The sequence below is a fragment of the Aotus nancymaae genome, unplaced genomic scaffold, assembly GCF_030222135.1.
Source record: "Aotus nancymaae isolate 86718 unplaced genomic scaffold, 86718_ANA_hifiasm-v0.15.2.pri h1tg000028l, whole genome shotgun sequence".
Taxonomy (NCBI): domain Eukaryota; kingdom Metazoa; phylum Chordata; class Mammalia; order Primates; family Aotidae; genus Aotus; species Aotus nancymaae.
The window spans coordinates 23,949,922-23,966,413 of NW_026988441.1; the positions used below are offsets into that span (position 1 = coordinate 23,949,922).

At 43.0% G+C, this 16,492-nt stretch overlaps 2 protein-coding genes across 3 annotated transcripts in view; one reads left to right on the forward strand and one right to left on the reverse strand.

Annotated features, from left to right (window-relative positions):
* The window catches only part of LOC135276758 (zinc finger protein 675-like), a 166,818-nt gene that overhangs the window by 41,596 nt on the left and 108,730 nt on the right, over positions 1 to 16,492 (reverse strand). The window lies entirely within an intron of this gene.
* The window catches only part of LOC105726271 (zinc finger protein 675-like), a 29,452-nt gene that overhangs the window by 1,112 nt on the left and 11,848 nt on the right, over positions 1 to 16,492 (forward strand). For both annotated transcript variants that reach the window (XM_064381541.1, XM_064381540.1), the window contains exons 2-3: positions 15,778 to 15,904; positions 16,385 to 16,480. In XM_064381541.1, coding sequence (XP_064237611.1) covers positions 15,778 to 15,904; positions 16,385 to 16,480 — 223 coding nt within the window. The remainder of the gene's footprint in view (positions 1 to 15,777; positions 15,905 to 16,384; positions 16,481 to 16,492) is intronic.

Here is a 16,492-nt window from a genome sequence, read left to right on the forward strand (position 1 = left end):
AAGCCGCTGACTGAGAGTGGCTAATGCCCAAAATTCTCTCGGCCTGAAGAAAAAGGTGGTCTTTTTTTTTATTTTAAAAGACCAGGTTTCACCATAATGGCCAGGCTGGTCTTGAACTCCTGACCTCGAGTGATGCACTCGACTCGGCCTCCCAAAGTGCTAGGATTACAGTCGTGAGCCACTGCGCCCGGCCATAGGTGGTCTTTTATACACTGGTTTTAACAGGAAGAGGGGAACCTAGCTGAAACAAAATTTTCACAAAGGCAAAGTAAGCAAAAAGAAAAAACTGATACATAAGAAATAAAACAGTGCCAGGTGTGAGGAGTACAGCTGTCATGAAAGACATAACAACTTATAGATAAGGCGGGCTCTGGGCACTCACTGCAGCTGCATTTTCAGGCTCTGCTGATACCACTTTACTCGCCCTCTTATTAACAAAGGCATTTCTGGGTGCCCAGAGTCAGTCTGACCTTGCTTTATACTATAGTTACATACTAGTGGGGAGAAGGATACTAAAATGAAGATGCCAAAATGGAGTCTGTTCAGCTCAAAAAGACTAACCTAAAGCCTGAACAGCTTTTAAGGAAAAGGAAAGTTAGTTTTAGCTGGCAAAAGCAGGGTATCACACTTGCTCTGTTGTCCAGGCTGGAGTGCAGTGCCTCAATCTAGATTCACTGTGACCTCCACTTCCTGGGCTCAAATAATTCTCTTTTCCCAGTCTCCCAAGTAGCTGGAATTACAGGTGCCTGCCACCATGCCTGGCTAAGTTTTGTATTTTTAGTAGAGAAGGGGTTTCACTATGTTGGCCAGGCTGGTCTCAAACTCCTGGCCTCAAGCAATCTGCTGATTTCAGCTTCCCAAAGAGCTGGGATTACAGACGTGATTCACCATGCCTGGCCAGTTAATCATATTTTTTGACTATATATATATATATATATATATATATATATATTTTTTTTTTTTTTTTCTTTTGAGACGGAGTTTCGCTCTTGGTACGCAGGCTGGAGTGCAATGGCGTGATCTCGGCTCAATGCATCTTCTGCCTCCTAGGTTCAGGCAATTCTCCCGCCTGAGCCTCCTGAGTAGCTGGGGTTACAGGCACACACCACCATGCCCAGCTAATGTTTTGTATTTTGAGTAGAGACGGGGTTTCACCATGTTGACCAGGATGGTCTGGATCTGTTGACCTCGTGATCCACCCGCCTCAGCCTCCCAAAGTTCTGGGATTACAGGTGTGAGCCACCGCGCCTGGTGACAAAATATTTGATGACACTCTTAAAAAGATTTGTTTCCTTTTTGTAAATATTTCCTATGAGAAGAAAGCAAAGAAGAATCTCCTGACACTATTATAAAATATCTGTTTGCGTTTTTTTTTCTTTCTATTTTCCCTAGGCACAGGTATCTTATCAGAACGTTTTTGGGCCAAGTTTTTCTTTTGGAAATTTAATAGGGTGATGTGTCTTCAGTCACCCCTTGCCTAGTCCGTTCTGCAGACCCTGTCCGATCAACAGATGAAATAAGCACTCAGACACAGGTATGCAGTGTAAGAGCAGCTACGTGACTGCCTGGCTCTACTGGCCAGACAGGCAGTCCGGAGAAGCTAAAGAAGATGCTTGCTTTTTTTTTCTTTTTCTTTTTGAAATGGAGTTTCCCAGGATGGAGTGCAATGGTTGCTCACTGCAACCTCCGCCTCCCGGGTTCAAGCAATTCTCCTGCTTCAGTCTCCTGAGTAGCTGGGATTATAGGCACGTGCCACTATGCCCAGCTCGTTTTTGTATTTTTAGTAGAGAAGGGGTTTCTTCATTTTGGTCAGGCTAGTCTTGATCTCCTGACCTCAGAGATCCACCTGCCTCCGCTTTGCTTGTTTTATTCAGTGCAACGTGGAAAGCCTGCCTCAGCCTCCGGAGTAGCTGGGATTACAGGCACGCACCACTATGCCCAGCTAATTTTTTGTATTTTTAGTAGAGACAGGGTTTCACCATGTTGACCAGGATGGTCTCGATCTCTTGACCTCGTGATCCATCGGCCTCGGCCTCCCAAAGTGCAGGGATTGCAGGCATGAGCCACCACGCCCGGCCTTTTTGGCATTCTTTGTAACTCAGGATGGTTTTTCTTTTTTCTTTTTTTTGAGATGGAATTTTGCTCTTGTCACCCAGGCTGGGGTGCAATGTCTTGATTTTGGCTCACTGCAACCTCCGCCTCCAAGGTTCAAGCAATTCTCCTGCCTCAGCGTTCCAAGTAGCAGGGACTACAGATGCCCACCAACATGACCAGGTAATTTTTACATTTTTAGTAGAGATGGAGTTTCGCCACATTGACCAGGCTGTTGCGAAACTCCTGACTTCAGGTGATAACGTTGCCTTGGCCTTTCAAAGTGGTGGGATTACAGGAATGAGCCAGTGTACCTGGGTTGACTCAGGATTCTTTTTTTTACCTAGGACCTCAGATTTATTCCTTTTTTTAATTTTGGCAAAGGTTTATATTTTTAGTATTAGTCTTTTAAAGTAGACACAGATTTGTTCAGGCTAAAGCTAATTTTAAGAGTACACAGACAGAAAGCCGGGGTCCTCAGTGGCTGAAATAAAAATCTCTGGTGGAACCTGCAAAAAAAAAAAAAAAAAGAGTACACAGAAGCTTTGCACAAAGAGAGAATTAAACCTAGCAATACAGAATAATAAAGATTAAGAGAAAAAGCCAGGTGTGGTGGCTCACACCTGTAATCCCAGCACTTTGGGAGGGTGAGGTGGGTGGATCACGAGGTCAAAAGATCGAGACCATCCTAGTCAACATGGTGAAACCCCGTCTCTACTAAAAATACAAAAAAATTACCTGGGCGTGGTGGCGTCTGCCTGTAATCCCAGCTACTCAGTAGGCTGAGGCAGGAGAATTGCCTGAACCCAGGAGGCGGAGGTTGTGGTGAGCCGAGATCGCACCATTGCACTCCAGCCTGGGTAAGGAGCGAAACTCTGTCTCCAAAAAAGAAAGAAAGAAAAAAGATTAAGAGATAAATTTCTTTAACAGAAAACTGATAATCCAGGGTAATTATATTTGTAGACTGAAATACTTAACACTGCAAAAGCAAATACATACAGTTCAGTGTATAAACTCAACAGTGAAGTCTAGAGTTTTACTTTGCTTTCTATTACATCAGAATAATTAACATAGTTATGTGTAGTGTTTGCAGACAACTTGCATTTATATAAATTAAACAGTATTTTTTATGATAGTATTTATACAATAGTATGGATATAAGGCCACAATATTTCCTTCAAATAAATCCTTTAATGTCATTTGAATATTGTTATTCATCCTTTTAATATATGAAGTCTTAACTGAATTATAGCTGCAGACAATTTTGAAAAATCTTACATTATGACTTGTACATTAAAAATATTTATAATTAGATATATCTATATCCAAAGAAAATTTACTACCAAACTTTTAACAGTAGATATTATTCTGACATGCTTATTAATTTGTCCAATATGGATAATTACAGGTAAACATGATTTTAGCTTCATTTCATCCTAAATTGGAATGCTGCTATTACAGGACAAATAAGCAGGGGCGATGTGGCCACTGGAAAACCACAATAGCTCTTGTTAGCTATGTTGCAAGCTCAAATATATTCCACTATGTGAACAAAATCAGATTCCAATCATTCATCTAAAAGTGCTTATAGACATTTTCAGTTGTATTTCAGTGTAGATCTCCAATTACAAGAACAGAAGATGAGAGCAGCAGAGATGACAGAGAAAGCTTAGTAAATTCTGCCGAGAATATTTTCTCCTTTTATATAATGCTCATGTTTCTCATGCTGAGAGTAGCTGTGCACTTTGAGTGTTATCCTTTGAGGGGAATGTTTTCTGGCTGACATGGTCAATCTTGTATCTAATCTGAGTGATTTTTTAAGAGATGCTTTTAACTTTTTTATTCTCAATGTAATCTTTCTCAGAATTGAGGGCTGTTTTTCTCTCCAATGCTCTGGCTGGCTGTTTCAGAGACCCTATTACTATCCTTTGGTGTCTGTGAATGTGATGGGCTGTCACAGCAAGAACTCTTGGAGCTATCTCTCTCTAGACTCATGCTGGAAATCCAGCAGTATTTTTCCATGTATGCTAATTGGCTATATTCAATAATAATAATTTTAAAAAGCTTTTTTTTTTTTTTAATAGAAACTGAGGCTAAAGCACTGCTCTCAGTTCCAATATTCTGAAAGTGAAATTTTACCCAGGAGGCCTGCAGGTTCTTCTGCTGCTCAGGCTTCACTCTCTGATGTGGCATTGGAGTGCCGATGTGGCAATTAGTCTTCACGTAATGTGAGCTTCCAACTGTGAGCCCTGTGCTGTGCTGTGGGCTGTGTTTCAGTGGCAGATGATGGGGTCTAGGGAGGACACTAGCCATCAGGAGAGAGCAAGCAGGAGCGATGGAGCCCAGTGCTCAGGAAGTAGAGAGCCATTGCTTTAAAATGTAAATAGATGCTGGGTGCAGTGGCTCACGCCTATAATTCCAGCATTTGGGAGACCAAGGTGGGTGGATCACCTGAGGTCAGGAGTTAGAGACCAGCCTGGCCAACATGGTGAAACCCCATTTCTACTGAAAGTACAAAAAATTAGCCAGGCATGGTGGTGTGTACCTGTAATCCCAGCTACTTGGGAGGCTGAGGCAGGAGAATTGCTTGAACCCTGGAGGCTGAGTTCACAGTGAGCCGAGATCACACCACTGCACTCCAGCCTGGGTGTGTGAGAGTGTGAGACTTTGTCTCAAAAAAAAAAAAAGTTTTTTCATTACTGAATATAGCCAATTAGCATACATGGATGGTTTTTCCAATTACCAGGTGAGTTGAAGATAATGTATTGTATGATATGGTGCTGTAAATTCTTGTATGTGTAGACTAATTATGTTAACCATCTTTCTAATCTCTTAGGCAGACTGGCTGTGATGCATGTCACATTCTAAATTATTTGTACAATAAAACAGTTTTCCTTCTGTTCTATCATTGTGGAGTTCCTCTGGCTGAAGAAAAAGTTTTTTTTTTTGAGACCGAGTCCTGCTGTGTCGCCCAGGCTGGAGTACAGTAGCATGATCTTGGCTTACTGCAGCCTCCAGTTTCTTGGTTCAAGTGATTCTCCTGCCTCAGCCTCTCAAGTAGCTGTGATTATAGGCACACACCATCAAGCCCAGCTAATTTTTGTATTTTTTTCCTCTTTCTCTTTCTTTTTTTTTTTTTTTTAAAGATGGGGTTTCACCATGTTGGTCAGTCTGGTCTTGAATTCCTGACCTCAGGTGATCCACCCGCCTTGGCCTCCAAAGTGCTTGGATTACAGGCGTGAGCCACTCACGCCCAGCCTAATTTTTGTCTTTTTAGTAGAGGCAGGGTTCCACTGTGTTGGTCAGGCTGGTCTTGAACTCCTTGACCTCATGATCCACCCAGCTCGGCCTTGCAAAGTGCTGGGATTAAAGGCGTGAGCCACCATGCTCAGTCAAAAATTTGTATTGTTATTTTTTCTTTATTTTAAGTTCTGGGATACATGTGCAGAATGTGCAGGTTCGTGACACAGATATGCATGTGCCATGGTGGTTGGCTCCACCTGTCAACCTGTCATCTAATTTTAATCCCCACATGCATTAAATATTTGCCCTAATGCTCTCCCTCCCCTTGCCCCCCACTCCCAAATTTTTCTTTTAATGATATTTTCCAAACACTGTCTAGAATTACTAGATATGAAATAAACATCTAAGGTGCCAACCAGGATCTACTCTGGAGTGGCCTTACCCTCTCAGGCTTCCAGTCAACTCCCAAATTCACTGCAAAGTGCTGCTGTCACAGGCAGAATAGTGTCTCTGCCTATTTGGTATTTATAATCCTCTACAATCACTTCTAGAGGGGCTAGAACAGATTCCTACAAATTTCACAGGGCTGCAGTCAACCATTTTACCTCTTTCAGTTACCTATCTTCAGACCTGAAACTGATTAGAGACCATGGGGCTTACAAGCCCAATTAGAGTAACATGTATGCACTGAGAATTTCCAGTTCCTCCTATTGCGGAAATATCCACAAATGTGCAGGTAACACCTGCTGATACTCTGTTTATCCAGAATCTAAATCTGGAGCTCCAAATTCTGAATCTAGGTCTTGAAATTTGGAAAATTAAAAAATTCATCTGAGACATGCAGGCCATTTTATTTGTTAAACTTGAAGAGACTTTAAAATGAGAGCACAATTATTCCTTCTCCCCCTTTCAACTGTGTATTCATCTCTTGAAACTATTTGCTATTGCCACCAGTAGCTGTGAATGAAACTAATAATAACACACTGGACGCTCTAAAGCTTCATGATGTACCTCCCATCAATAATTAATGTCATTTGTGTAAATAAGAATTGCTGACAAACAACTTTGTACCAGTCCAAAGAAGGGCCAGTCTCTGTCCTCTTTTTGCCTTTCCAAATCCACTTGTAACGTGTGGTGAACAAAGTATAGATATCAGGCAACTTGAATCTTTACTTTCATATTATAATCCTCAAGCTCGGTCCCCACAAAATACTGTCTACTTATATTTACGTTGCCTCAGCTTTTTCCTTTTTGGTAGAAATATCATTGCCCTTTATAGGGGAGTGTTTCCTAGTTAGCAGTTCCCTTTCTTTCCAGATGGCAGCATGAGCACGAACCATAAGGAATGCGTATTTAGAATCTGTATAGATGTTTAGGTATTTTCCTTGTCCCAATATTAGTGCTCGAGTAAGAGCACTAATTTCAGCCTTTTGTGCCGATGTGCGGGGGCAATGGCTGGGCTTCAGTCATTGTGTTATAATTTGTTATGCATATTCAGCTTGGCGTGTCCCATTTGACACAAAACTACTGCTATCTGTACACCAGTCATCCTCTCAGAATCTGGGAGAGGCTGGTCTTTTAAATCAGGCCAGCTAACATATGTGTGTGCAATGACCTGCTTGCAGGAAGGATCTGCTGTTGGGCCTGTGGGCAGAAATGAAACTGAATTCAGTGTGTTTCAGGTTTTAAGGGTTACGTCTGGATCGCCTAGGAGCATGGCCTGGTATTTGGTTAACCTTTCCCCTGTCATCCAGCTGTGTCCCCTTGTCTGTAAGACTGACTTTACCTGATAGGGGTTAGAACTGCCAGTGGTTGTCCTAGGGTGATGTTAGTGGCTTCCTCCACTAACCTAACTGGCTGCTATTGCCTGAATGCCACTTGGCCATCCCAAGGTCACTCTGCCCAACTTCTTTGAGAAATAGGCAGTTGGTCCGGGTTCTGATTCTAATTTCTTGGCTAGCACTTCCACACCTATACCCCTCTTCTCTGCTACATACGGGGAGAAGGGTTTAGTTAGGTCTGGGATGCCAGGAGTGTGAACCTGGGTGAGAGCCTGTTTTAACTTGACAAAAGCTTCTCTAATTTTGGGGGTTTATTCCGTTAGCTCATTTGCAGACCCACTTGCTGCTTCCTAGTGAGGCTTTGGTATGAGTCGCAAAATTTGTATCTCTATTTTGCAAAACTTGGCCATTCCCAAAAAAGAACAAAGCTGCTGCTTGGTGTTGGGGACCCCCAAATTACCTATGGCTTGCACTTGTTCTGGAGACATTTGCCAGGCTCTGGGTGTTAACAAATACCCTAAATATTGTACCCATTGGAGAATAATCTGTGTCTTCTTTTTGGATACTCTGTATCCCATCTGCCAGAAAATGCAAAGTTCTTATAGTATTTTGGTCAGAAAACTCCTGAATTGGGCTACACAGAAGGTCATCCACATAGTGAAATATACTCCCGTTCTCGAGTTGCAGACCCCTCAGATCCCTCTGTAAGACTTGGGCAGAAAATAGGGGCTGTCTCAAAAGCCCTGAGCGGCAGCACTGTCCAACTGTGTGGTTGTTTTTTCCTGGTGTTAAGATTTTCCCATTTAAAACAAAAAGGTATTGGGACTCTGGGGTCAGAGGAATAGAGAAGAAAGCATTCTATAGGTCTAGGACTGAGAACAATTTTGCACCCCCAGCACCTGATTCACAAAGGTATATGAATCTGCCACCAAGGGATGAATGGAAATAACAGCCTCATTACTTATTCCGAGGTCTCGTACTGACCGGTATGTCCCCAAAGCCTTTAAAACAGGTAAGATGGGGGTATTTTAGGGAGCATTACAGGGAGGGTTTTAAGAGCCCATGGGTAAGTAATACCTCAAGTATGGATGCCAGACCTTTTCTTGCTCCCTGCTTACTATGGATATTGTTTTAAATTAGGAAAATAGTGGAGGTCTGTAAGCTGTATTTTGACTGGCACTGTTCTTTTTGCCTTCCGTGGTTTTCCAGTATACCATGCCATCAGGTTGAGGTGTTTATTAATATGCGTGAGACATTGTATTTCTGACTGTTAGCAATTTCACTGGGTGATGCTTAAATTGTAGTAGTGCCCCTATTTGAATCATGATATCTTTTCCAAACAAGGAGATTGGGCAGCTTGGTACTACTAGAAATTACTGTTGGAATTTTTTTTTCTCAAATTGACATACCAAAAGAGGACTTTAGGCTGGGCATGGTGGCTCACACCTGTAATCCCAGCACTTTGGGAGGCCGAGGTGGGCAGATCACGAGGTCAAGAGATCTAGACCGTCCTGGCCAACATGGTGAAACCCCGTCTCTATTAAAAATACAAAAATTAGCTGGGTGTGGTGGCATGCACCTGTAGTCCCAGCTACTCAAGGCGCTGAGGCAGGAGAATTGCTTGAACCCGAGAGGCGGAGGTTGCAGTGAGCCAAGATTGTGCCACTGCACTCCAGCCTGGCACCTGGCAAGAGAGTTGAGATTGTCTCAAAAAAAAAAAAAGGAGTTTAAAATTTTGTTTGTGTCTTTCACTCCCATAACACTTAAGGACCAGGTGGAAAGTTTTTGTGCATAAGCAGTAAGATCAGAGTAATTTGCCCTTGTATGAAACAAACAAAAACTGAATTTGGGTGTCCATGACATCCAGAGTTACCCGAGGGCTTCTCAGTTGTAATTGCAGTGTTCCTGGACAGGGGCAGTGAGAAAGTCCCTGGGCCCCTTCAATCTTCATCTAATTCCTCCTTTTGCAGTGCTAGAGTTTTCTCTAACCTAGCCCCTTGGTAGCACGGGGGCAGTCAATTCTCCCAGAGTAATGACTGGTACCTTTGCATTGATGGCAGGGGCCTGGCAGGGGTTTAGTACATCCCTTTGCCCAATACCCACTTTTCTTGCATTTGAACCAAGAGCCTATGCTGGCTTTATCTTTAAGGCCCTTCATATTTCTCTTAGATGCTCTTTGGGCATTCAGGAGATCACCAATGATGGCTGCCATAAATTTGGCTTGCTGGCCAGGTACGGTGGCTCAGGCCTGTAATCCCAGCACTTTGGGAGGCCAAGGTGGGTGGATCACAAGGTCAGGAGATCGAGACCATCTTGGTCAACAAGGTGAAACCCCGTCTCTACTAAAAAATACAAAAATTAGCTGGGCATGGTGGTGCATGTCTGTAATCCCAGCTACTCAGGAGGCTGAGGTAGGAGAATTGCTTGAACCCAGGAGGCGGAGGTTGCAGTGGGCTGAGATCACGCCATTGAACTCCAGCCTAGATAACAATGGCGAAACTCCATCTCAAAAAAAAAAAAAATTTGGCTTGCCGTTTTTCTTCACTCTGTTTCTTTTTCCTTCCTTCAGGTTACAAGGGTTATACACCCATAAAGGTGGTATCAAGAAGCTGATTTTGATTAGTCTGTGGCTCGATCTGTAGCTTGTGGAGCGTATGTCTAATGTCTTGGGCAGATTGGCTGCTCACCCTGAAAACCATGTAGGCCTGTGAAACAAGGTCATCTATAGTATCTACTTCTGCCTTAGAACTTGCCTTTGGCATGTGGGTTCTGGGAGTTTCACAGATTATTAGGTTTTGGTATAGGGTCATGAAGGGCTGTACATATGAGATTTCTGACCATTTGCCCTGCCTCTTGCAAAATGGGCCTAATTGCAGGATAGTGTCATAATTAATGCTACCATTGACTGCTCATTGTTCTAAACTGGGCAGCTCATAATAAGACCAGGCAGTATTGCAGAAAAAATATTATACATTTTATCCCACTTAAAGCAACCCTTTAACTCTCTTAGGCAATAATACATTTCCTTTCATAAGTCGCTTCCCCCTCCAACATGCACCTCGAAGGCCACCTGCAACACGCCTGGACCCTCTGACTTACATAATCTTTTTGCATAGCTAGGTAGGTTTTTTGCCCATAGCCAGTTGAGTAGGGTAAGGGAAGACTTTAGCATAAGAAGGTTTAAGTCTCCTGAAATATATGGGTTCACCCTGGTCGAGCTGCCACTGCCAACTGTGTAACATGTAGGGATCAGGGACTATAACTGGAAAAGCTTAGACAGTCTTTCTCCCTTCTGGACAGGACAGCCATCCCTGTTTGCTCTTTGGCCTTCAGAGAACACCAGAGAGTGGCTCTGGCCAGTGCCGCTCAGTACTAGAAAATGGCTACTGAAAGGCTGAAAAAGGAGAAAAGGAAAAGGACTCAGAAAAGCTGTAGGACTCAGAAAAACAAAAACAAAAGGACTCAGGTCCCTCATCCAAACTGAGAGGTTGCGATCAGACACTTCCCCATGGAAACGTTTTAGTTTCATCAAAAAGTAACCCTGAAGCAAAATAAAAAAGAAATAAAAAGTAACCCTGGCCAGAAACTTGCAGTTGTCTTTGTGCTTACACACTGTCCATCCTAAGTTAGAAAGGAAATGAGAGAGAGAGAAAGACTTCCCTGTCTGTAAAAGAGGAAAGGAAAAAAATCAATCCCAAACCTTGGACCTACCTTCTCTCCTGCCTGGCTCACCAAAATACGTTACCAGTAGAGGATCTTGACTCCAAGTTGTCCCAGTTCTTGGGCTTTTGAACAGAGAACTGGACAAAACAAACAGCAGAGCAAAGAAGGAATGAAGCAACAGAAGAACAAAACAGGGATTTACTGAAAATGAAATTACACTCCACCATGTGAAAGTGTGTCCGAACAGTGGTTTGAGGGCCAGACACAGAATCTTCATGGGTTCAAATACCCCCTTGAGGATTCCCATTGGCCACTTGATGCTATGCTCTGATTGGTTCCAGAACGCAACCAATCAGAGGCCGAAGTGAACTTACACAGGTCACACTCTTATGCAAATATCCTATTGGTTGTGAAAGCAACCAATCAGAAGCTAAGGTGAAGTTACAAAGTTGCACTTTTATGCAAATGGAGATTCAGCCCACAGTCAGTCTGATTGGTTTTGGACAGCCAATTTCCTATATGCCTAACAGAAAAGGTGGGAATTTGCAAAGGGAATAGCCTCTGGTCTTTTTTGTTACTTAGGTGAGGAAAGTTAGTTTTCCTTTCCATTTAGGTATAGGAATTTGGTGTGAAATGGTCTTAGATTCCCTTCCTCCAGACCCTATTCCCCTGCCTCATTAGTACATATGTGCACGTTGGTTTTCAAATGCAGACTTATTTAGATGTTGCTGCCTTCTGTTTATCTTGTAAGCTTTAAAGAGCCAGCAAAAATAAGAAAAATGGTAGTCTTCATTTGACCTAGAAGTATTTGTATTGTGACAAGAGTGCTGAGTGTAAGGGATTCCATGCTATGCCTGCTTTCTCTAAGCTAATCATGAGCCCAAGAAGAGCAACATCAGCATTGATAGGGAACTTGTTTAAAATACCCATTCATGGTTGGGCATAGCGACTCATGCCTGTAATCCCGGCACTTTGGGAGGCTGAGGTGGCTGGTCACTAGAGGTCTGGAGTTTGAGACCAGCCCGGCCAACATGGTGAAACCCTGTGTCTACTAAACACACACACACACACACACACACACACACACACACACACACACAATTAGCCAGGTGTGGTGGAAGATGCCTGTATAATCCCAGCTACTTAGAAGGGGGAGACAAGAGAATCGCTTGAACCCAGGAGGTGGAGGTTGCAGTGAGCTGAGATCATGCCACTGGACACCAGCCTGCACTGACAGAGTGAGACTCCATCTCAGAACAACAAACAAACAAACCATTCATGAACCCTTCCTCAGTTTGAAGAATTACATCACAGAAAGTGGGGCCACAATTTCCAAGTACGTTTTAAGCTCATTAAAGCTTTAGAGGCAATACTTAGCTAAGTGGTTATCAACCCAGGTTTCTTTTTTAATTTTTTTTTTTTTTTTTTTTTGGGTGAAATCTTTCTCTGTGTCCAGGCTGGAGTGGTGTAGTGGTGCAATTTTGGCTCACTGCCACCTCTGCCTCCTGGGTTCAAGCGATTCTCATGCCTCAGCCTCCCAAGTAGCTGGGATTATAGGCATGTCCCACCATGCTAGACTAATTTTTGTATTTTTAGTACAGATGGGGTTTCACCATGTGGGCCAGGTTGGTCTTGAACTCCTGACCTCAAGTGATCTACCTGCCTCACCCTCCCAAAGTGTTAGGATTACAGGCATGAGTCATGACTCCCAGCCCAGCCCAGGTTTCCAATTAAGATTACATGACCGGCCGGGCGCGGTGGCTCAAGCCTGTAATCCCAGCACTTTGGGAGGCCGAGGCGGGTGGATCACGAGGTCAAGAGATCGAGACCATCCTGGTCAACATGGTGAAACCCCGTCTCTACTAATACAAAAAATTAGCTGGGCACGGTGGCGCGTGCCTGTAATCCCAGCTACTCAGGAGGCTGAGGCAGGAGAATTGCCTGAACCCAGGAGGCGGAGGTTGCGGTGAGCCGAGATCGCGCCATTGCACTCCAGCCTGGGTATCAAGAGCGAAACTCCGCCTCAAAAAAAAAAAAAAAAAAAAAAAAGATTACATGACCAATTTGCAGAAATATCTACTTATATCCTATCCACATGTCTGTTTATTGTCCTGGGTGGAGGAGGCATCGTTTTATTTTTTGTTTTTTGTTTTTTGAGACAGTCTTGCTCTGTTGCCCAGGCTGGAGTGCAGTGGTGTGATCTCAGCTCACTGCAACATTCGCCTGCCAGTTTTAAGTGATTCTTGTGCCTCGGCTTCCCAAGTAGCTGAGATTACAGACCCATATCATTATGCCCAGCTAATTTATGTATTTTTAGTAGAGTTGGGGTTTTACCATGTTGGCCAGGTTTCTCTCAAACTCCTGACCTCAAGTGATCTGCCCACTTTGCCCTTCCAAAGTGCTGGGATTACAGGGTTGAGCCACTGTGCCCAAGTTGGCCAAGGGTTTTTTGTTTTTCTTTTTGTTTTTTGAGACAGAGTCTTGCTCTGTCGCCAGGCTGGAGTGCAGTGGTGTGATCTTGGCTCACTGCAGCCTCTACGTCCTAGGTTCAAGCAATTCTCATCCTCAGCCTCCCAAGTAGCAGAGATTACAGGCATGTACCACCACATCCCGGTAATTAGTCTTTTTCTATTTTTTAAGTAGAGACAGGGTTTCACCATGTTGACCAGGATGGTCTCGAACTCCTGACCTAGTGATTTACCCGCCTTGGCCTCCCAAAGTGCTGGGATTACAGTCGTGAGCCACTGCACCCAGTCCATGTCGATTTAATTAAGTGCCTCATGCGACTCTAAGGTGAGGCCAGAATTAAGTATGTGGGGTTCAAGATACATTGATGAGAATTAAGTTTCACCTCTGCACTAAAGAGTGGGCAGAGGGCTAGTTCTGTTTGGTTTGGTAATGAGAGGAAAGTGTGACCCATATTTTCATTACTGTAGAAGAAATTGCTGGTGTCCATGTAGAAGAAGGTTCCTGAGGACAGAAAAAAAACTTTTGGGCCTGGCGCAATGGCTCATGCCTGTAATCCCAGCACTTTGGGAGGCTGAGGTGGGCAGATCATGAGGTCAAGAGATCGAGACCATCCTGGCCAACATGGTGAAACCCCTTCTCTACTAAAAGTACAAAAATTAGCCGGGCGTGGTGGCACATGCCTGTGGTCCCAACTACTCGGGTGACTGAGGTGGAAGATTCCCTTGAACCCAGGAGGCGGAGGTTGCAGGGAGCCGAGATTGGCCCTGGTACTCCAGCCTGGCGATAGACGAAGACTCCATCTCAAAAAAAAAAGAAAAAAGAAAAAGAATCCTTTACTTTTATCTCCGTGGAGCAGCTCAGTGTTCCTGAATCTCTTCTGGTGCAAAGAATAGAAATGGGTGGACTTTTTTTCTGCGAGTCTTGGTCCTTCTGCCTGTGGGTGTGGTGGTAGCAGGTAAACACATGGTGCTGACACCTTTAAAGGCATATTCTCCAGCCCGGCTCGGTGGCTCAATGCCTGTAATCCTAGCACTTTGGGAGGCGGAGGTGGGTGGATCACCTGAGGGCAGGAATTCAAGACCAGCCTGCCCATGATGGTGAAACTCCATCTTAAAAAAATAATAATAATAATAATAAATAAATAAAGGCATATTCTCCAGATGCACATGTAATTTGTTGAGAGAATTGCATCTGAAAAGAATTTTCAGAGAAAGAGGAAAAAACGACATTTTCTGTTAAACATGTCTGAGATCAAGAGCTGTGTGTTTTCTTCCTCCTGGAATGCCATGCATTTACTACTTGCAAACTTTGACTTCTAAAAATTCCAATGATGGTCAGGAGTCTCTGAAAAATATTTCATTTTGGCCGGGCATGGTGGCTCATGCCTATAATCCCAGCATTTTGGGAGGCTGAAGCGAGTGGATCACGAGGTCAAGAGATCAAGACCATCCTGGTCAACAGGGTGAAACCTCGTCTCTACTAAAAATACAAAAATTTGCTGGGCATGGAGCGTGGGCCTGTAGTCCCAGTTACTCAGAAGGCTGAGGCAGGAGAATTGCTTGAACCTAGGAGTCGGAGGTTGCGGTGAGTTGAGATCACGCCACTGCACTTCAGTCTGGGTAACAAGAGCGAAACTCTGTCTCAAAAAAAAAAAAATTTCTTTTCTATCAGTCTTCTCTACATCTAGGCTTCTTATATGCCATGCAGAATTCTCACCATTATTTTATAATCTGCAATATTAAAAATTGTCCAGGTGGCTGTTGGACATGGGAAGATGTGGATACTCAAGGTTTCCATTGGGAAAAGCTGGAGGTTTTAGTAAATATGGAGAACATCTAATGTTGAGGTTCCATCTGTGTTCTCCATTAGCTCTATGCAGAACACTATTAACAAAATGTTTATTTAAGCAAGATAGTCTTTATTATACAGAAACTTCTGAAGCACTAAAAAAGGTAAACCTTTGTGTTTATGCCCTTAATTATATATGTTATTTATTTATTTTTTTTGAGATGGCGTCTTACTCTTGCTGCCCAGGCGAAAGTGCAATGGACCAATCTCGGCTCACAACAACCTCCGCCTTTTTGGTTCAAGCAATTCTCCTGTCTCAGCCTCCTGAGTAGCTGGGATTGGAGGCATGTGCCACCACACCTGGCTAATTTTGTATTTTTAGTAGAGATGGTGTTTCTCCATGGTGATCAGGCTGGTCTCCTGACCTCATGTGATCCACCCACCTCGGCCTCCCAAAGTGCTGGGATTACAGGCATGAGCCACCTCACTTGGTCTATTATATATATTATTATCTAGAAAATTATTATATATACACTGGTGTTGTGCCTCTTATGCCACTCTGTTTTCTCAGGGTTAGAGAACACATTAGGAAGTATGTCTGTGTACAAATTTATTTTATTGGATAATTTCTGTCACTCCTATAAGTCAGAATCTGTTCTCCTTACTCTCTTATTTTACCTTGATTCAAATTATAAATTCTGTTGGCTACCTGGTATATATGCTGTGAGTGTGTGTTTTTCAGGGACTGTTGACATTTAGGGATGTGGCCATAGAATTTTCTCCGGAAGAGTGGCAATGCCTGGACACTGCACAGCGGAATTTATATAAAAATGTGATTTTAGAAAACTACAGAAACCTTGTCTTCCTGGGTAAGGATAATTTCAACACACAGTTTCTAATATACCCTAAAGGTTTTATTTCTGTTATTTGTAAACTGTATTTTGGTAATGTATGCTTTGCATAAATGAGTTTCAGATCCCCATTTTTGAGAAACTCTTAAGGATTCGTATAAATAGAAAAAAATTTCTTTACTATGTTTCATCTTGACCTGAACTTACCACATTCCTGACCTGATCTGTGTCATTCACTCTAGATTTGTGGTAATTTGAGAAATTTAGTGACATATTGTTGCCCACACCTTAAAATGTAATTGCCAACGCCAAGTTTTGACTCCGTATTACTGGGTAATGAAATTAAGAACTTACAAATATAGAATATTTTTCTAAATATTTAAAAATCTCTGTTATACATTAGACTCTTCTATTACATCGTCTTTACTGAGCACATTATTAGGTTGATAATTGGAGAATATGAGCAAGATTCGTGTTAGTTATTTTTTAATCAAACAGGTATTGCTGTCTCTGAACCAGACCTGATCACCTGTCTGGAGCAAGAAAAGGAGCCTTTGATTCTGAAGAGAGATGAGATGGCAGATGAACCCCCAGGTAAGTGGGAGT